Source organism: Notamacropus eugenii, chromosome 4, assembly GCF_028372415.1.
Source record: "Notamacropus eugenii isolate mMacEug1 chromosome 4, mMacEug1.pri_v2, whole genome shotgun sequence".
In the NCBI taxonomy this organism is placed as follows: Eukaryota; Metazoa; Chordata; class Mammalia; order Diprotodontia; family Macropodidae; genus Notamacropus; species Notamacropus eugenii.
In genome coordinates, this window is record NC_092875.1 from 86,083,161 (window position 1) to 86,105,226 (window position 22,066).

At 43.9% G+C, this 22,066-nt stretch overlaps 1 protein-coding gene across 6 annotated transcripts in view; it reads left to right on the plus strand.

The window, feature by feature from the left end:
- Window positions 1-22,066, plus strand: part of WDR97 (WD repeat domain 97) — a 79,578-nt gene that overhangs the window by 42,285 nt on the left and 15,227 nt on the right. For 4 of the 6 annotated variants that reach the window (XM_072602671.1, XM_072602673.1, XM_072602675.1 and 1 more), the window contains 11 exons: window positions 1,664-1,795; window positions 3,414-3,557; window positions 4,104-4,364; window positions 6,137-6,211; window positions 6,868-6,945; window positions 7,558-7,644; window positions 7,897-8,094; window positions 8,784-8,905; window positions 13,036-13,198; window positions 13,913-13,963; window positions 16,162-17,093. In XM_072602671.1, coding sequence (XP_072458772.1) covers window positions 1,664-1,795; window positions 3,414-3,557; window positions 4,104-4,364; window positions 6,137-6,211; window positions 6,868-6,945; window positions 7,558-7,644; window positions 7,897-8,094; window positions 8,784-8,905; window positions 13,036-13,198; window positions 13,913-13,963; window positions 16,162-17,093 — 2,243 coding nt within the window. The remainder of the gene's footprint in view (window positions 1-1,663; window positions 1,796-3,413; window positions 3,558-4,103; window positions 4,365-6,136; window positions 6,212-6,867; window positions 6,946-7,557; window positions 7,645-7,896; window positions 8,095-8,783; window positions 8,906-13,035; window positions 13,199-13,912; window positions 13,964-16,161; window positions 17,094-22,066) is intronic. The other 2 variants (XM_072602676.1, XM_072602674.1) reach the window with 2 other exon arrangements.

A 22,066-nucleotide genomic window follows, 5' to 3' on the forward strand; every position in this document is an offset into this window, starting at 1 on the left:
TCTAAATGGGACTTCCCTCTTCATTTATCCATTCCTTCATTCATTGAGCAGACATTTATTACATATCTTTTAAATACAATGTCCTCTTCTGGGCTACATTGTGAGGGGATAAGACATGAATGAGATATCCTGTCTTTACTTCTCCCCTAGGGAAGTGGAGTTCACTTCCATTGTTCTACCTGCCTGACTTTTCCCACATTTCAGTTACTAGGCTGTCTGTCCATTGACTGCCCAGTGTACAGGCAGGAGATTGCCTCTGGCTATTTCCTGGTCACTCTCCATAGTTACCCCAGAATGTCTCAATCTTGACTCTGAACCATCATTCCTGTTTGTTTGGCTCTTCTCCATCATTGTGCTTCCTGAGCATAGTTCAGGCTAACCTCCCTGGCAAAGTGATGCATGAGGTTAATAAAAACAGGAGGGAAACCAGAATGAAGAGGATGAACGACTATGTCATTCAGTATTGGTGGGCATCTGTATCCTGGAGAAGAATTTGACAGGTTTCCATGTGGACAAGATTCTAAACATGGTCCTAGAGGGCAGAGATAGGAACAATGATGAGAGATGAGGGAGGGAAAGAGGAGGGAGTTCTACAAGGGAAATTTTGGCTTTATATACGGAGTAGCTTCCTAACCATTAGTGCTAATCACAAGGGCAGCAGGCTGCCTCCAGAAATGGCATGTTCACCATTCCAGGAGGCATTCCAGGATCATGAGATTTAGAACTAGAAGGAGATTTAGAGATTATTTAGTTCAACCCCTTAATCTTACAGAAGAAGAAACTGAAACCCAGGGGCCCAAAATCACACAGATCACTTAGTAGAAGAGCCAGCATTCAAAGCTGGGTTCACTTTCCACTGTACCTTGGCACAATAGAAGTTAAGATGAACTTTTGCTGGGCCTGTGATAGAGGGATTCCTATTCAGGTGTGAACTTTTATGAGATGCTTATTGCATTTCCTTCAAGCTCTGAGGAAGCTCTGAGGGTTGGGAGGGGAGTGAAGTTCCTGTTCTTCTGTGATTCTTTTGTGCTGTGGGGCCTGTGGGTGTAGCAGATAATGATCCTCCTTTAGCCAGATTGTACCCACTGACTTCACTGACTTGCCTTTCCATCCCATAGGTGGTACTGCAGCTACAGGTGACATGACCCCTTTCTAGTCACTCTCATGAGAGTTTATCCTGGAGCTCAGTACCATACAGGGGTAGCCATGCATCCCAGAGTGAGTAGTAACCTGTCTTTGCAGATGTTTTAAGATCAGTTCAACCACAATCTGGTCAATGTCTCCAGCAAGGCCTGGACAAACAGACTGAAGAGTTTCTAAGAGCAAGGATAGCTGGTTGTGTTCGTCCTTAGTTTTTGAAGATCATGACATTAGAGAAATGATGACATGACTGGCACTTGACTTTGTTTTGAGTGAGAGAGGGCTGTGCAAGGTCACCAGTCTCACTTTCTCCTGTTCAAAAGGATAACTAGGTGCTTCATGAAGGCTGAGTTCTGTCTCTCCTCTCACACAAGAGACTATGTGAAGACGAGGCCATGTCTCCCCCTCTCTTAGACTATCACAGTAGGGCTGAGTTGGAAAGTCAGTCCCTGGTTTCTTTGCCTTCCAAAACTTATGATCTCCTGGTCCTCTGACGCTGTGGTTTTTTTTTTCTCTCTAGTAGATGCCTTCACCAATCCGATTCCCCGGTCACATCCCCAATTCAGTGGCAATGCAGCAACTATGGAAAAAGACAGATTTGAAGGGAGTTGGGGAACTTGTCACTCTGAAGTCAGAGAGCTTTGAAATCTTGGAGGTATGGAGACAGATGATCCTTAACTCTGTAAACCTCAGTCTGGTAAAACATTTCCATGACTTCCATCCTTGTCATCACCCCAAATGTGAGACTGCCTCCTTCCACTGATCACAACCCCTGTGACCTTTCTTCCTTATGTTCCTCAGCTTTTCCTTTGTCTCATCTCCTAAACCTCTATCCATGACCTCCCATACCTTTGACTCTGATGATCACAATTTCTACACCTTCCCTTCCTGTGACTCTCATTCCTCAAGTCCCCATCCCAATGAGGCTAATCAGATTTGGAGATGGCATCAAGCTAGAAGGGATGACTAACACATTGGATGACAGTCAGGATGCAGAAAGATCTTGACAGCTAAAGCATTAAACTGAATTAAATAAAACAAATTTCACTTAGGTTAAGTTTAAAGTCTTTAACTTAAAAAAAGTCACCTTTGAAAATCCAAGCTAGACAGTAATTTCTGTGCAAAAGATCTGAGTTTTAGTTGTTCACAGGTTCAATATGAATCACCATATTGATGTGACTGACCAAAAAAAAGTGATCTTGGGTTTCATTAACAGAGGCAAAGCTTAAGGTGGTGATAGTTCCCTTGATTTCTGTCCTGTCAGACTCCAATTGGAGTATTATGTTCATTTCTGGGTACCAGTTTAGGAAGGATGAATATTGAGAAACCAAAGGGTACTTAGAGGAGAGTAACCAGGATTGGGAAGGACCTTGAGTCCCTGGTTGAAGGAACTGGGACATTTAGCCTCAACAAGAGAAGACTTGGGGAGGTGGGGAGTGAGAGGAATGTCATACCTATATTCAAATATTTTTGGAGAACTATCATGGAAGGGGAATGAGATGGTTAGTTGCCAGGATCTCACTCCATCTGTGTGAATCCACAGGGCTTATGGGGTCCTTGGGACATGCGTTGCAAAATTCCTCTGTTCTATAATGATATGAGAGAGAAACAAAACAAAACAACTTCTTTGCAATGAGAACTGTCCAAAAATGGAATGGCTTGCCTCTAGGAGAGGTGGGTTCCTCTATACTTAGAGGTCTACTTGTCAGAAATATTGTGGTGGGGTTTCCTTTTGGGTTGGACCATATAGCCCCTCAAGTCTCTTCTGAGCCTCATATTCCATAATCATATGATGCTAGGATGTTGTATTCCTTCCTTCCCTACTCCACTACCCCCAACTAGAATGTCAACTCCTTGAGAGTAGGGACTTTTTCATTTTTTCTTTTGATTTAATTTTCTTTTTTCATTTTCCCCCAGCATGTAGCATAATGCTTTACACACAGACTCATTGGATTATACCTTCAATCCCTATGACTTCCTTGGGATTCTGCCCTCTTTCCAACTCCTATCTTTGCTATCTTTCTCATTCTTTTCAACCCTGTCTCTGAAACCATTCATTCCCTTGACCCTGATCCATGGGACCTTTTGGGATCATCCCCAATTCCTCTCAAGCCCATTTGTGTGTTTCTCCCCTTCCTAAGATCTCATCCTATGGTTTTTGTTGCCATTAATGTGACATTTCTGTCCTTGTAACTCTGTTTCCCCTTTTCCTATGACCCCTGCATTCTCTTCCTCATGAGTGACCCATCTTATGTTCTCCTGTCTATGATTAGCGCGAGATGGACACAATGTGGCTTCCATGGGGCACAAGTAAGAAGAAAGAGAAAGCCTGGTTCAAGAAAAATTTGGGTTTGGAAGTCAGTCCCACCCAGCATGTGCTTCATTTGGATTCAAGCCTTCTACAACAGAAAATCTCTGTAGGTGGCTAGACACCCATTTTTCAGTTTAGTCAGGTCTGGGACCCTGTCTTACCCTGTCTTACCCCATTGGAACCCGCAGGACCCTCCCTGCAACTTCCTAGATACTCCTGGACAGCCCCTGGGACTCACAAGACCTCCTGCTAGGACCCTAAGACAGCCCTTAAGACCCACAGGACCTCCCCTTGGGACCCTAAGATAGCCCCTGGGACCCACAGGACCTCCCCTGGGACCCTTAGACAGCTCTTAGGACTCCCCCCAGACCTGCTCTTAGGTCTTCTCAACCTCTTCCAGGAACTCTTATCTCTCTGAGACCTCCAGATTTAGGCCTCAACATCCCAAGAAGACATTACATGCTGTGTCTCTTAGACCCACCCTAATATCCTTCCACTACGTCCTCCTAGTCATCTTCCTGTTATACCCCACCCCTTTTCTCCTTGGAGTCCCACATATTAGAGGAGATTCTATGAAACAGAATCCAGTTATCACTTGGTGCCTTTCATGGAGACTGGGAACTAAATCAGACAAACTTCCTTGTGATCCTAGGAGACTGTTGTCCCTGAAGAACTTCATGAAGAGGAGAGTGAGAAGGAACTTGAGAAGGAACAGGTGGTGCCTGAGGTTTCTGTGACTCAGGAATTACACACCCAATTAGAAGAATTCCTTAGCTCCATGGAAGTTCCTGAAACATGGGACCCTGCCTCAACCTATGTTTTTGCTGAGGGCTCTCAACCTATACCCGAATTTCTCATCTCTTTGTTGAATCAAGAGTGGTTCCAGAAATATTTTCCTGATTTCAACCTTGAGGTACATGGCAGAGGGTGGCATGAAGGAGGGAAGAAAAGTGTTCTTAACCCCTTTCCCAAATCTTCTCTCAGCCCTGATCCTAGCCCCCTGACTCCTCTTTTCCATGCCAAGAAATCTCGGGGTAGTTCTTGGAATCTTAAACCTTGTGGTATAACTGGACCCCTGGAACCTTTCCAACCTCATGGTACATGGTACCCTTCCCCAATTCTAATAATCTCTAATGTCATAATGTAATGTAATACACACATCCCCATACCTACTAACCTTGTGGTACAGTCCCAAGAAAGTGAAATGTCCTTTACTCTAATGGCATGGCACTGGTACTCCTTACCTCATTGTTTCTAACCTCCTGGTATGATGCCTAACTTCCTCCAATCTTGTGGTATAGTTGAGGCTTCCTGATATAACCTTTAATCACATGGGGTCATAGGACACCTAATGAGCTCTAAATTCATCCCTTGTTCCCCTTCTGCCCCCGTATCCCCTTTACCAAATGCACAAAGAACAAAAGGATCTTGGAATCAGTGCATTCTCCTTCTTTCCTCACAGGCTTCCAGACTAGGCCCGAATCTACTTTTCTTATCCATCCCAACTCTGTCTCTTTGCTGGGTTTCTCCTCTTCAATATGCCTTAGGGAAAAAGGATACATGCTCCCAGTGTGTTTTCCCCAAATGCTCAGAGGTTGCCACATGACACTCTATGGTTAGGGGTTTCTAAGGGAAGCATGGGGAATGATGGAAAGACCCCTAGGTTTAGAATCAGGAGAGACCTAGGTTAGAATTCATGATTCAGCACTTACTTACAAGCCATTTCCCTTCTCTGACTTCAGTTTCTATCTTCCAGAAAAGTGGGCAACCAATAATATGTGCACTGCCCATCTCACAGAGTTGCAATAAAGAGATTTGGAAGGCATTGAAGGTTTCAGTGCATGTTAGGGCAGGGTAGAACAGGAACAGAATGCAGGAGATAAGAGAACGTTGTCAAGCCTCTGCTAATATTTAGACCAGATTACCTTCCCTGTGATCCTAGGAGGTTATTGTCTCTGAAGGGCTTCGTGCGAAGGCATATGTGAAGCAACAACAGAAGGAACGAGAGAAGGAACAGTTGGTGCCTGAGGTTATTGTGACCCCAGAATTCCTTTCCCACTTAGAATGCCTCTTTAGCTCCCTAAATGGTGATAGATCCTCCCAGGCATCCTTGTCCCCTGCCTTATATCTTGAATCTGATCCTGGCAGGGAGTGAGAGTCAGACACATAGAGCTGTTGGTGCTGGATCTTTGGGGACTCAAAGGGCTGAGGTCAAGCTTGGGTTTCTGGTGTTAGTCCCCAAATCCTCCCTCAGCCCCTATTTCCTTGCCACTACTTCAAAGGCATACCCAGAATGCTTCACAGTTGAGGGTCTGGTCACAATACTGCTGAAGGCCCTAATGAAAAGACCCCTGGACCTAGAATTGGGAGAACCCTAAGTTAGAATTCTGGCTTCAGCACTTGCTTATAAGCTATTTTATCCTAACAAAGCTATTTCTGTCCTCTGAGTTCAGTTTCCATCTTCCAGAAAAAGGGGGTAATCAGCATGTGCACTCCCCATCTCACAGAGTTGTTATAAGGAAAGTGCCTAGTAAACCTAAGAGCAAAAGAGAATTGGGAGCCATTGAGGGTTTCAGTGCATGTTAGGGCAGGGTAAGACAGGAACATAGAACATTGAAGATAAGAGAATGTTGTCAAGCCTCTGCTACTAATATTTAGACCAGATTGCCTTCTCTGTGATCCTAGGAGGTCATGATCTTTGAAAGGCTTCGTGAGAAGAAACGTGAGAAGGAACGAGAGAAGGACCAGTTGGTGCCTGAGGTTACTGTGACCCCAGAATTCCTTTCCCACTTAGAATGCCTTTTTAGCTCCCCAGATGCTGATATGTGTTCCCAGGCTTCCTTGTCTCCTTTCTTGTGTCTTGAAGCTAAATCTAGCTGGAAGTGGGACCAGGCATATAGAGTTACTGGTACTGGGTCTTTGGGGACCCAAAGGGCTAAGGTCAAGCTTGGGTTTCTGGTCCTGGCCCCCAAATCCTCCCTGAGCCCCTGTTCCCTTGCCACTACTTCAAAGACATACCCAGAATGCTTCACAGTGGAGGGTCTGGTCACAATACTGCTGAAGGCCACAATAAAAAGACCCCTGGACCTAGAATTGGGAGAGACCTAGGTTAGAATTCTGACTTTAGCACTTACTTATAAGCTATTTGACCCTAGCAAAGCCATTTCTCTTCTCTGAGTTCAATTTCCATCTTCCAGAAAAAGGGGGTAATCAACATGTGCACTCCCCATCTCACAGAGTTGTTATAAGGAAAGTGCCTAGTAAATCTAAGAGTAAAAGAGAATTGGGAACCATTGAGGGTTTCAGTAAATGTAAAGGGCAGGGTAGGACAGGAACATAGAACACTGAAGATAAGAGAATGTTGTTAAGCCTCTGCTACTAATATTTAGACCAGATTACCTTCCCTGTGATCCTAGGAGGTTCTTGACTCTGAAAGGCTTCGTGAGAAGGAACGTGAGGAGGAACGAGAGAAGGAGCGAGAGAAGGCACAGTTGGTGTGTGAGGTTACTGTGACCCCAGAATTTCTTTCCCAATGGGAATTTAGTCTCATCAGCTCCCCAGATGCTGATATGTGTTCCCAGTCTTCCTTTGTCTCCTTTCTTGTGTTATCTTGAAGTTAAATCTGGCTGGAAGTGGGATCAGGCACATAGGTTTACTGGTGCTGGCTCTTTGGGGACCCAAAGGGTCAAACTTGGGTTTCTGATCCTGATCCACCTGAATTCTTCCTCAGTCCCTTTTGTTACTACTTGAAAGGCATAGACAGAATGCTTCACAGGGGAGGGTGTGACCACGTTGCTGCTGAAGGTTTTGATGGAATGATTGCTGGGCCTAGAATTGGGAGAGACCTAGGTTAGAATTCTGATTTCAGGGCTTATTTACAAGCCATTTCCCTTCTCTGACTTCAGCTTCTGTCTTCCAGAAAAGTGGGTATTCAATAATATGTGCACTGCCCATCTCACAGAGTTGCAATAAAGAGACTTGAAGGCATTGAAAGTTTCAGTGCATGTAAGGGCAGGGTAGGACAGGAACATAGAACATAAAAGATAAGAGAATGTTGTCAAGCCTCTGCTAATATTTAGACCAGATTACCTTCCCTGTGATCCTAGGAGGTTCTTGACTCTGAAGGGCTTCGTGAGAAGGAACGTGAGGAAGAACAAGAGAAGGAGCGAGAGAAGGCACAGTTGGTGTATGAGGTTACTGTGACTCCAGAATTTCTTTCCCAATGGGAATTTGACCTCATCAGCTCCCCAGATGCTGATATGTGTTTCCAGTCTTTCTTGTCTCCTTTCTTGTGTCTTGAAGCTAAATCTGGCTGGAAGGGGGACCAGGCATATACAGTTACTGGTGCTGGGTCTTTGGGAACCCAAAGGGCTATGGTCAGGCTTGGGTTTCTGGTCCTGGTACCCCTGAATTCTCCCTCAATCCCTTTTGTTACTACTTGAAAGGCATACCCAGAATGCTTCACGGTGGAGGGTGTGGCCACATTGCTGTTGAAGATCCTGGAGCAATCCAACTGGGAAGATGGCACCAAGGTTATGATGATGCTGGTAGACATGATGCCCCACCTGGGAACTGATTTCCGAAAGAAGCTGCAACAGTTGTTGTTGAAACTTCTCAACAAAGAGCCTCCTCCAAACCTTGTGGTATGGCCCCAGACCACACCTCACCCCACCAAGCTCCAGACTTGATATTCTGGCTATGGGAGCCCTTTTTAGTGGACTTTAGTGAATTCTACATATATCCTTCCTTAAGCTGGTAGTCACCCTGGGCCCTCAGTTCTCCTGACTTCATGATATGGCCTATTGTTGTTTAGTTGTTTTCAGTAGCGTCTAACTCTTCATGACCCCATTTGGGGTTTCCTTGGCAAAGATACTGGGGTCGTTTGCTATTTCTTTCTTCAGCTCATTTTATACAGATGAGGAAACTGAGGCAAACAAGGTTAAGTAACTTGCCCAAGGTCACACAGCTAGTAAGTGTCTGAGTTCAGATTTGATCTCAGGACTTCCTGACTCCAGGCCCTGCACTCTATCTTCTGTGATACTTAGCTATGGTATGGTCTGTAATGACTTCTCTTTCCTGCCTGCTTGAGCTCCTGAAATAGCCCTAAAACTTCACCGATCCCAGAACTCCCCTCCCCTTCACCTCCCAAACCTAAAACTTCAAAGCCCTAACAACAAATTTCCAAAAATTTGGCACCTTCAAACCCTAGGATACCCTTATTCCCAAGGATGATGCCCCCTAGGACTCATCAGGCCCAATGACTGACCATAGAATGACTGGGACAATTCTGGCTATGGAGACATTAACTTAATTCCAACCTTGGAGTCCCTAGGACAAGATAGAGAAGAAATTTGTGATGACGGCCCTGCAGATGCTCATGGTGGTCTCCCTGGGCTCCCGGGATGTGGTCCTGGAACTCATGTCCTACTTCCTCTACTCACCCCCTCGGTGCAGGTGAGATGCTCCCACCCACCCTCACCACAGAGGTGGGACCACCCCTGGGACCACAGTGAAAACCCCCCCAAGGCACAGGTGAGATCCATTCCCACACACACAGGTATGATCTCTCCCAAGATATGAGGGTGACCTTGCTGAGAAATAGGGGAGAGCTATCACCCCCATAGGTAAGATACAAAAAGGCAAGAAATCCCCACAGAAGCGAGCAAGCCAATCCCTCCTTGCCTCACCCAAGCCCAAGTGAGACGACACCACCTCCTGAGCACATGTAAAACAGCATGGGAGACTCCCCCCTACCCAGGAGATACTTCACCAGTTAAAGCTTCACTCTTGAATGGAATTCATAAACAAGTGAGACACAAAGGCAAGTCCCTACAATTTAGTTTAATAAATATTGATTTTAGTGCCTATTCTGTGACTGGCACTGTGTGAAGGACTGGGTAAGCAAAGACAAAAATGAAAAACATTGCCTGCCTTCAAGCAACTTACATCTTATTGGGGATATGGTAGGTAAACAGGATGATTATGAGGAGGAGGAGAAGGAGGAGGGCATTGAGAACACTGTCAAATGGGGGCAACAGAAGACTTCCTAAAGGAGGAGGTGGTTCATTAGCTAAGTTGTGAAAGAAGCTAAGAAGGCAGAGATGAGGAGGATAGCATTCCAGGTGTGGGATGGGAAGTGGAGAGAGGGGGCAGACTTAGAAACCAGAGACTGAATGTTGAGTTCCAGGAGGCAAATAGGCCAATTTGGCTAAAATGTGGAGAGTGTATAAAATCAGTCTGGAAAGGCAGGTGGGAGCTAGGCTAAAGGAATCCAAGGACTAAATTGAGGCATGTGTATTTTATCCGAGAAGTAATTGGCAATAACAATAAACATTTACATAGTTTGCAAATCACATTATTTCATTTGATACATTAACTCTATGAAGCTATTATTGTCCCCATTTTACAAGTGAGGAAACTGAGACCAAGAGAAGTTTAATGACTTGTGCAAGGGTACACAACTTGTAAGCGTCCAAGTCAGGCCTTCCTGTTTCTAAGTACAGCACTCTCTATGCTATGACATCTGGAGTCTTGGATAGGGGAATGTCATGGCTAAAACTGTTTTGTCAGTTGTGTTGGGGATGATTGGAGGCAGGGAGTCTAATTAGGGAGTCTAATCAATGTTTTCTATGACAGGTGATGAGGGTGGCCATGTAAGTGGAGAGATGTGGAGTTAGAATCAGTAAGACATGACAAGTGATTGAATAAGGAATATGTGAGAGGTGATTCTGAGGAGGTAAATCTGGGAGACTTGAAGAGGTCCTGAGAAAAATAGGGAAATCTGGAGGAGCAAGAGATTTAAGGCACTGAGACTGTTTTGAGGTTATGGATAAGGGCTGAAACAAATACTTGCTGATTCTTTATGGAGGGAAGATAATGAGTCTTGTTTTAGACATAATTGAGTTAGATGACGATGGAGTAGAGTTTGAGAGATTAGGGTTATATTCTAGTAGGCAAGCCCAGTTACTTCTGTTCCCTTGACCAAAGGAAGATAAGTCTCTATAGGGAAGGGCTCCCTCTTCAACTGAGCTTGCAGCTTCAGGAGGGACGAACATGAAGTGGTGAGGGAGGAAGGGGATCCCCACCTAGCCAGCCAGATCAGCCAAATCAACCCTGGAGATAAGTGGAGTGACAGATAGACCTAGGAGTCATCTACACAGGGTTGGACATGTAATTCATGGTACTGAAGAGATTACCAAAAGAGGATCTAAAGAGAATAGAAGAAGACTCAGAACAGAGCCCTAACATGATTAAGACCCTTATCCACCTGCCCACTTATCCAAATGACACCTCCTACACACTTGAAATAACCTATATTCTAAAAAGATGTGTAGAAAACAGAAGCAAGAATGGGTGACAGACAGTGAATACAAAGGCAAGGCATAATCCTAGAAGAATCGTATTAAAATAGACTAAGAAAATTATAATTAAATGTCCATTTAAAAATAAAAAAATAAAAAAGAAAGACATACACCAAATATTTATAGCAGTACTCTTTGTAATAGCAAAGAACTAAAAACAAAGTTATTTCTGCCCATTGATTGAGGAATGACTAAACAAGTTGTAATGGAATATTATTGTACTGTATGATGAGTTCAGAGAAGCATGGGAAGACTTATAGGAACTGATACAGAGTGAAGTTATCAAAACAAGGAAAACAATATATACACCAGGACTACAACAATGTAAATGGAAAGAACTAAAAAAGCAATTGCAACTAAATGCTATGAAAATATAATGAACAAGCTTGACTCCAAGGAAAGAGCCATGATAGAAGAGACATGGCTCTTTCCTTGGAAAAGTGGGGATCAGACCTTTTCCATGCATTGGTTAGTTTTTCTGAACTGTGGTATTTTTTCTTTTTTTTTAATCCTTTATTACAAGGGATGGCTCTCTAGATAGAAGGGAGAAAGAACATCAACTGTAGGTGATGTTAAAATTAAAAAATAAAAATAAAACGATAACAAAAACAATAAAATTCATATCAGGAGAACTAAAGCTCAGGATAAGCTGAGGCTGGTGAGGGAAGCTAATGGCAAGCTTTAAGAAAGAGTTTCAAATAGCTATGTTGGTAAAGAGAGGCAGTTCAAAGGACTAAGAATGCAGCTTTTCATGAATATCATAGTGACCCCTTGAAACAGAGAAGAGGCACAGAGCCGATCAATGTTTATGTTGCTTCTCTGTTCCTTCTACCAAGGAAAGTCATCTTTTGACTCCAAAGGAAAGAACATATATGGAAATTAGGGAGTTGATACTCAAGATCAGTAAGGAGATAGCAAAAGAACTCATAAATTTCCCCCATGACTTCAAGTCATTGGGTCCAAATTAACCACATACAAGAGTGCTTTGAAAGAACTGACAAGAGTGATCGCTGAATTATTGTCAGTGATCTCTGAAAGACCATGGGGAATGGGAGAGGTGCCTCCAAGATTAGTGAAATGTCCTGATTTTCAAGAAAAGGGAAGATAATAGCCTCTGCAAACTATAAAACAATTCTAGCTTCACTTGGATTCATGGTCAGAATTTGAAGGTATATTATTAGAGGAATGACTGGTGAATTTCTGAAAAGGAAGCAAAGATCAGAAAGAGGATGCATAAGAACATGTTATTCCAGGCTAACATAACTTTCCTTTTCTTGGCAGGGTTATTGAAATATTAGGGGGATGACTGTAGATAGAGTTTACTTAGATTTTAACAAGCATTTGTTAAGCACCAATATGTACCAGGTGATTTTAAATTATTATCTCATTTGATTCTCACAACAACCTTGTCCCCATTTTACAGTTAAGGAAACTGAGGCAGACAGAGGCTACCCAGGATTACACAGCTATTAAGTGTCAGAGGGCAGATTTGACCACAGGTCTTCCTAACTGCAGACCCAGTGCTTTATCTACTATGCCACCTTGCTGCCTGATTAGGGATCTTCACGTTAAAGCTTCATTAACACTATTGGTTATCTTATAGATCAGCTTCTTTCCCAGGTCTGAGTTGAACTGGATGTACACCTGAAGTCCCTTTTAAGTTGGAAGTTCTCTTAATTTTGTGTGAGACACATAGGTAACACCTGCATACATATGTAAAGTCATACCCACAAGTAAGATCTCCTTACAAGGGAGATAGTAATAAAGACATCCATACACAGACATAAGACTATACACATAGGTGACCCTACCACACACACACACACACACACACACACACAGGAGAGGCCTCACCTTCAGGTAAAAAACCCATACACAGAAGTAGACTACACACACACACACACACACACACACACACACACACACACACACATATTGGTCAAACCTCACACACTTAGGCAAGATTTCTATACACAGGTAATAGTCACATACTTATACATGGGCAAGATCATATACACATAGGTGAGACCACACACTCAGGTGAGAACACATATACCACATATACACACAAACGTGAGACCATGCACACACACACATGCACATACACACACACACCCATACAAACACCAGTAAAACCCTCACACATGGGTAAGATATGCTGTACTGTATACCTTCAGGTGATATTCCCTCTCCCTCAACTCGGTTCTCCCCTTGACTCTCTAGACCTTCGCTGAAGAAACTACTAGAAGAGTTGGGCCTAAAAGACCCCCACAATTTCCTGTTCAAGGAAATGGTGACCTGGGCAGAAGGGAAAGATTTAACTAGCAAGGCCGCCTTGAGAGGGCGCTGCGGACAGAAACTGGAATATTTGATTAAAAACTTTAAGGTTAGTAAGAGAGGGAAGGAGCAAGGGTGCTGGGGGGAGGAAAGGAAGCGGCGGGAGTTAGAAAGGGTGAATTAAAAAAATTTTTAATATTTTATTTTTCCCCCAATTACATGTAAAAACAATTTTTAAACTTCATTTTTTACAATTTTGAGTTCCAAATTCTCTCCCACTCTCTCTTCCCTCCTTCATCATTGAGAAGGCAGACAATTTAATAAAGGGTCATACCTGTGCAGTCTTGCAAAATGTATTTCCATATTAGTCATGTCATGAAAGAAAACAGACCAAAAAAACTAAAGAAAAATGAAGTCAAAAAGAAAACAGTATGCTTCAATCTGTATTCAGACTCCATCAGTTATTTCTCTGAAGGTGGATAGCATTTTTCATTGTAGGTCCTTCAGAACTGTCTTGGTTCTTTGTATTGCTGGAAATATCTAAGTCATTCACAATTGATCATTGTACAGTATTGCTGTTACTGTGCACCATGTTTTCCTGGTTCTGCTCATTTCACTTTGCATCAGTTTATGTAAGTCTTTCCAGGTTTTTCTGAAAGCATCCTGCTCATCATTTCTTATAACACGATAGTATTCCATCAGTCATATACCCAACTTGTTCAACCATTCCCCAACTGATGGGCATAAAAGGTACTTTTTGGAGAGAAGTGGGGAAAATCTGTGAGCAACTCCAGCCCTTCTAAACCTGCCACTCTTTCTTTAGACCCACCTGCAAAAGACTCTCCTACTACCTACTTGGGAGGAAGAGGAGGAGGTAAATGAGAAACAGTATGTATGTATCACCCCCTCCTCAACCTCCTGTCACTACCCCTTCCTTACAAGAGACATGACCCACTCTGGGTCACCCCCTCCCCATCTCTCTTCCTCTACCTCCAATCCCCTCTATCCCTTTGCTCCTGGTTCCCCACAATGTCTTGGTTTCTTACTTTAGGTCCTATTTCTCCATCTCCTTATTTCTTTCCCTCCAATCCATTCCTCTCTCATCATCTAATCATTTTCTTGTGCTCATAACCCCAGTGTCTCCTCTCATCTTCTCCCCAGTTCCACAGTTTCCTAATTCCCTCTCCTTGGACTCCCAATATTCCCTTCTCTCTACCTTTGTGCAACAGTTCCTCAGTCTCTTTCTCTACTGCTTCTAGTCCAGTTCCTGGCCCCTAATCCCCTATTTCCCCTTCCAACTATACCCTAATTTCCAACTCTACTGCCTGGTGATTCCATTACTATCCTTTCTCCACACCCCCTATTCTCTCATCACCTTGCCATGTCCCCAATCCTTCACTATCTCCTCTATGTCCTCCGTATTCCCATTCCATTCACATCCCTGCCTTTGTACCACTAAGGTGTTTATGCCTTACTCTAAGGCCCCAGTATAAAATTTCCCTATCCCTAGGCCCCCATTTTTTCCATCCAGCTGCCTCCATAACTTCAGTCTCTCATACCTCTGAACTCTTATCAGTATTATCCCCTCCCCTGCCTCTGTACCCTGAATCCCCTCACTCCCTGTGTCCTTAATTCCTATACTCCAGCTTCTATCCCTCCATCCCCTCATTCCCCTGTCCCTATACTACCATGTTCCATGCCCCCAATTCCCAGTTTCCTTGCCCCATACCTCAGTTTTCCTAAATCCCTACCCTTAATGCCTTCAGTGCCTAAACCCTAGATCCTATGCTCTGAATTCTTCCATCCCCATGTCCCTCTGCCTCCAAGATACCATACCCCTACCCCTGCGTCTCCAACTCCACTGACCTCATTCAATTGTCCCATAACCCAACACCCATACCTCCCTGCCCTTGTACTTCCCCTATGCACTTAATATTGAATCTACCAGTTCTTGATCCCCTACCATTCCTCTTCCCCCCTTGTGTCTCCACTATCCCCAATCCCCCAGGGTCTCCACTGCCACCAACCCTTAAACCTCCCAATTCTTTTTCCCCTGTATACCAAGGTCCTTCTTGCATGTCCCCACACCTCTGCCTGTCTTCATTATTCCCAATCCTACCCCACCCCCTGCCCCAGGAGTCTCCAAAACCTTCATTTACACAATCCCCTTATAACCATGCCATGTACCCCATACCTCTCTCCCCTTTGTCCCCTGGACCCCAGTGTCCAATTTCCCTGTCCCTGAGCCCCCTATGTTACTCTTCCCCTGCTTCCATCACCCTAATCCTCCATTCTCCTGTCCTTTTTTTCCTATCATCCTCTTCTTAACCTCCATATCCCAAATCCCCTATGTCCCTGTCCTCAATCTGTCCCCAGTTCCTATGTCCCTAATTACTCACCCCCTCATCTCCCTTCCCCTGTATCTCCATTGTCCCCATTCCTGCAGTGTCTTCACTGCCTCCATACCCTTAATCTCCTATCTCCCTGGTCTTTGCCCTCAGTCCCCAGTTCTCAAGTCCTAGCCTCCCAAACCTCTTTCCCACCCCCATGCCCATAATATGCCACCCCAGTTAACAATTTCTCATCACCTTTGCCCGTGGGTTTCTTCTGTCCCCATTCCCCTGCTTCTATTCCCTTCAAATCCTCTAGTCCCCTGCCCCCCCAAATCTCAATCCCCCACCTGTCCCTAGGCCACCAATTTTAAGGTAATTACATTTGTGCTGTCACTGCCTCTGTTCCTCAATCCACTTTTCACTTTTCCTATTCCCCTAATCCCCTGTCCCAGTCCCTTCAATCCCCTTGCCCCTAATACCCTTCCCCAAGTATCTTCGTGCCCTTCCCCTCCCCCAAATCCCCAATTACCCTGACTCCTGACTCCTAGCATCTCTTTACCGCGCCTCTGTAGCTTCCCTTTAGTCTCCTGCCCTCAAGTTCTCCAAGCTACATTTCTCATTCTCTGTGTTCCCGACTCTCCTGTCTTGCTATCTCTCTGCCTTCTCTGTGCTCTTTCTCCTTTCCTCCCCAGAACAAATGTGCTCCCTTCCACTTGCAGCTTGCCTTTTCCCTCCACAGATTTCTGTCAGTCCCCAGGAGCATCGAATTCCGGTCTTGCCAACAGCCACGACTGAATCCCCCCACAAGTTCCCACACCCTCCCACCCCTACCCGCTCTGCAAAGTACAAGACCATTTCCCGATCCAGAGCCAAGCATCCCCGCGAGCCTTCTCCCAAGGATTCCCCCAAGATTTCTCCCAAGGATTCCCCCAAGCTTTCTCCCAAGGATTCCCCCAAGCATTCCCCCAAGCATTCCCCCAAGCTTTCCCCCAAGCTTTCCCCCAAGCATTCCCCCAGGCTTTCCCCCAAGCATTCCCCCAAGCTTTCCCCCAAGCTTTCCCCCAAATCTTCCCCCAAGCTTTCCCCCAAGCCTTCCCCCAAACTTTCTCCCAAGCATTCCCCCATGCTTTCCCCCAAGCTTTCCACCATGCTTTCCCCTAAGCTTTCTCTCAAGCCTTCCCCCAAGCTTTCTCCTGATATACCCATCACAACTCCCACCTCCCTCTCTCCTCTTCATTCTGGGCGCAGCCGCAGCGAGACATTCTTTAGCTCCCAAATCCCAACGCCTCCAGATTCTAGGGTTATTTCCCCGCCTTCCTTTAGATTACTTTCTTTCAGCCAACCGCCCCCCCTGCGAAGGGCCATATCTGAGCCGGGATGGGTCAAAACCTCTGGAAACTTGCCTGCCCGCCATTCGGCTCCAGCCGCGACATCTGCAGGCTGGCTGCCGTTTCTAGATTACGAATACCCGACCGTGGAATCCCCAACCACTATGCCTCAGTCTCCTCAGGAGATTGATATTGAGGTCACACCTATTGATGCTCTCAACTTCTTCTGTGAGCAGCAGCTCAAAGCGCACAAGGAGTGGATCAAAATGCGGAGAGCCATGAGCCATGCCCGGCCGAACACCATTGTCATGCAGCCTCGGAGAGTCATGTTATCCACCTATCAGTGAGCAAGCACCCTGCTCCTTTGACCATCCTCCCACAGAGCCTGAGAATCGGAAAGCTGTAGGCTTATGGGGAGGGAATCTGAGGAATCACATGGCATTTCTAACCTCCTAACCCAGGCAGAAATCCCTCCATAGCACCTCGGACAGATACAGCCTCACTCCCCCCTACTCCACTCCAGTGACAACTCCCCCATCTGATGAGGCAATCCTGTAGGCTTGGGGAAGGGATGGGACCAAGCACTTATTAAGCACCTACTATGTGCTGAGTGCTTTACAAATATCTCATTTCATCCTCACCACAAGCCCGGGAGGTAGATGCTATTATTGTAGCCATTTTCCAGTTGAGAAAACTGACAGAGAAGTTAAGAATTGCCCAGGGTCACACAACTAAGCAGGATTTGAATTTAGATCTTCCCTATTCCTAGCCTCATCTGCCCCATCTATTCACCTAGAGCTGTTTGGACGACTCTAATTGGGTTAGGAAGCTTTCCTCCACATCAATTTGAAATGTGATTCCCTATAACTTCCACCGGTTGCTTCTAGTTCTATTCTCTGGTCAAGAAAAAACGCCTTCCATCCAACAGCCTTTCAAATATTTAGAGTGATTCAAGGCCTCTTAGGTGATCTCTTCTCCGAGATAAAGGAAACACTATTACCTCTATCCAGGGACAGTCAAAGTCTCACAGGGACAGTGTTTACACCAACTTGAGGGACCAAGTGACTCTTTGGTGGTACAGAACACTAAGTCAAGTCAAATCAGTCAAAAGGATTTATCATTTATTATGTTCCAGGTACTGTGCTAAGTGCTGTAGATACAAATAACAGCTAATGATAATAGTTAGCATTTATAGAACCTTTGAGATTTGCAAAGCACTTCATAAGTATTATCTCATTTAAACCTCACAACAACTTTGCAAGGTAGGTGCTATTATTAAACCCCCTTTTACAACTGAGAGAATTTAGGCAGACAGAAGTAAAGTGTCTCACCTGGAGTCACACAGCTAGTAAGTATCTGAGAATGGATTTGAACTCAGGTCTTCCTGACTCTGGATCCAGTGCTCTTATCTATTGTATCATTTCACTGCCTAAAAGAAAGGTAAAAATAGTTCTTGCCTTCAAGAATTTTGAATTCTAATTGAATTCTACTTCTAACTGAATTCTAATAGAATAATATGTAAATGACTAGATACAAAGGGTGGAATAGATAGATAGATACATACATACATACATACCAAAAGCTAGAGAGGGTTGCAGAAGATGAGATTTGAGTAGAATATTAAAAGAAACCAAGAGTTTGAGATGGGATAGAACCTTCCAGGCATAGAAGATAGCCAGTGCAAAATCATAGAGGTTAGAGAGAGAGAGAGAGAGTCATATTCAAGGAGCATTAAGCAATTCAGGACAGTTGCCTAGAGTAAAGTGTAAGAAGACTGGCAAGGTAGGAAGGAGCTAGGCAATGAAGAGCTTTATATTTGATCCCAGAGGTAAGTGGGAGCCACTGGAGCTCAGTGAGAAGTGGGATGATGCTCTAGAAAAATCACCTTGGCAACTTAGTGGGGGGGGGGGGGGGGTACATTAGTACATTAGTACATTAGTACATAGTAGTCCAGACAACTGGTGATGAGGTTCTGCACTATTGTAGCTGTGTAAATGGAGAGGAGGGGATATGCTTAGAGACACCTGTATACACATACATACACACACGCATATATATATATATATGTGCGTGTGTGTGTGTGTGTGTGTGTATATATATATATATAGAAAGGTTGAACACATAAGATTTTTTGGATTGAATATGTGGGGTGAGTGAGATCTCTAAGGTAAAGCCTACCTGCCAGCATTTTCATTCCAGCCCACTGAATATCTATGACGATGTTTTTTTGGGGGTGACAATTGATCCCCACATTGACATTCTTTCCCAGGCCAAAAGTTTTCTACTCTTTTCAATATCACTTGGAGGCACCCTAGGGTTCTACAAATAGATATCCTAAACTTCATGATCTTCCATTTGATCTATAGTTGACACTTGTAAATAAGGGATTGTAGTTTTGATTTTTTTTGTTTTAGTATGAGATGTATGTGTAGCTTGTTGCTTTGGGAAATTTCATATTTTTTTACATCTTAATATGTATTTTATTTTATTTTTATTTATTTATTTTTAGATTTTGACATTCATTTCCACAAAATTTTGAGTTCCAATTTTTCTCTCCTTCTCTCCCCTCCCCCCCATAATATTTTGCATTCTGATTACTCCTTCCCTCAATGTATCCTTCCTTCTATCATACTCCACCCTTCCTTTATCCCCATCTTTTCTCTTTTCTTGTAGGGCAAGATAAATTTCTATACCCCATTACCTGTATTTCTTATTTCCCAGTTATATGCAATAATTGTTCTCAACATTCATTTCTAATACTTTGAATTCCAACTTCTCTCCCTCCCTCCCTCCCTACCCATCCCCACTGAGAATGCAAGCAATTCAATACAGGCTATATATGTGTCATTTTGCAAAAGACTTCCGTAATAGTCATATTATGTTAGACTAACTATATTGCCCTCCATCCTAACCTGTCCCCCCCTTTTTTTCTGTTCTCTCATTGACCTTGTCCCTTCCCAAAAGTGTTTACTTCTAGTTACTCTCTTCTCCCATTTGCCCTCCCTTCTATCATCCCTCTCACTCCACTTGTCCCCTTCTCCCCGACTTTCCTGTAGTGTAAGATAGATTTTCATACCAAATTTAGTGAGCATGTTATTCTCTCCATAAGCCATATGTGAAGAGAGTAAGCTTCACTTTTCCCCTCTCACATCCTCCCTTTTCTCCTTCCTTGAACAAGATTTTTCTTATCTCTTGTATGAGTTAAAGCCTGCCCCATTCCTTTTCTCATGTTCTCCTCCCAGTATTTTCCTCCCTCACCTCTTGATTTTTATTTTATTTTTTTTATGGATATCTCTTCTGATTCAAGTCAACCTGTACTCTGTCTATATGTGTGTGTGTATAATCCCTCCACCTACCCAAATACTGTGAAAAGTCTCAAGAGTTACAAATATTATCTTTCCATGTAGAAATGTAAACACTTCAGCTTTAGAAAGTCCTTTATGATTTCTCTTTCCTGTTTACCCTTTCATGCTTCTCTTGATTCTTGTATTTGAAAGTCATATTTTCTCTTCAGTTCTGGTCTTTTCATCAAGAGTGCTTGAAAGTCCTCTATATCATTGCATGAACTTTTTTTCCCTTGAAGTATTATACTCAGTTTTTCTGGGTAGGTGATTCTTGGTTTTAATCCCAATTCCTGTAGAAGTTCCAGATCCTGTGTTATCCTGATTGTATTTCCACAATACTCAAATTATTTCTTTCTAGCTGCTTGCAATATTTTCTTCCTTCACCTGGGAACTCTGAAATTTGGCCACAATATTCCTAGGAGTTTCTCTCTTTGGGTCTCTTTCAGGAGGTGATCTGTGGATTCTTTCAATATTTATTTTGCCCTCTGGTTCTAGAATATCAGGACAGTTGTCCTTGATAATTTCATGGAAGATAATGTCTAGGCTCTTTTTTTTGATCATGGCTTTCAGGTAGTCCCATAATATTCTAATTGTCTCTCCTGGATCTATTTTCAAGGTCAGTTGTTTTTCCAATGAGGTGTTTCACATTATCTTCTGGTTTTTTTGATCTTTTGGTTTTGTTTTTTAACTTCTTGGTTTATCTCACAGTCATTAGCTTCCCTGAACTGGGTTCTCTCTTTTAAAGAACTATTTTGTTCAGTGAGCTTTTGAACCTTCTTTTCTATTTGGCTAATTCTACTTTTTAAAACCTCCTCCTCATTGGCTTTTTGGACCTCTTTTTCCAATTGAGTTAGCCTATTTTTAAAGGTGTCATTTTTCTCAGCATTTTTTTGGTTCTCCTTTAGCAAGCTGCTGACTTGCTTTTCAAGCTCTTCTATGGCTTGAACCCATTTCATATTCATTTTGGAGGTACTGGAGGCAGAAACCTTGACTTCCTCTGACAGTATGCCTTCTTCCTCATCTGAAAGGATGGAAGGAGGCACTTGTTCACCAAGAAAGTAACCTTCTATGGTCTTATTTTTTTTTCATTTTTGGGGGACATTTTCCCAGCCAGTACTTGACTTCTGAATCCTTTATCAAGAGGACGGTCCTAGTGCTCCTCCTCGCCCCAGTACTGTGCTCAAGGCTGAGATTCAGATCAGCTGCTCAATTCCCCCAGAGGCTTTAAGCTGAGCTGCCTGGACAATGGACACAGGCTGCTTCCATGGCCACCGTAGCCACCCACCTCCTGCTGCTGCTGCTGCTGCCTCTGCCACCACCTGGGGCCAGTGCTGGGGGAACCCCACTCCCCTCTCACCCAGCTGGGAAAGGCCTCCTACATTGACCTTTGGAACTTTCCTTGTTGCTTTTGGGTTGAGGGATCTGGGACCCTCCCTGCTGGAAATTCTGCTCCAGAAGTCTTTTCAGGTCTTGTTCCTCCCACTGCCATGCATCCAGGGCTGGGTTCTGCTCCACTTAGCATTGGGTGAGATAGCCCTTTCCTGTTGGCCTTCCAGGTTACCTTTGGCTGGAAACCTCTTTCACTCTTGTTCTGTGGCTTCTACTGCTCTAGAATTTGTTGAGCGTCATTCTTTACAGGTATTTTGTGGGCTGTGGGGGAAGCGCTAGAGTATATGCATCTTTCTACTCTGCCATCTTGGCTTTGCCCCTTCCATATATTTTTTATAAGAACACCTTAGATATTGCATTTTAAAAGTGACTGCTTCTTCTGCAACATCATAAATTAACCTGATCACAGGTTAAAATGCTCTTAACTCCTTTGTGACTTGACCTTTCTGTACTTAGACTTGAGCTAGTTAATGGTATCATTGTCATGACCACTATCCTCATCTTCAGAGGTATAAGCCTGCATTCCCAAACCTAAACTTACTGGGGGCCCAGGCCAACTATCAGAAATTCAAAGTGCTGTATA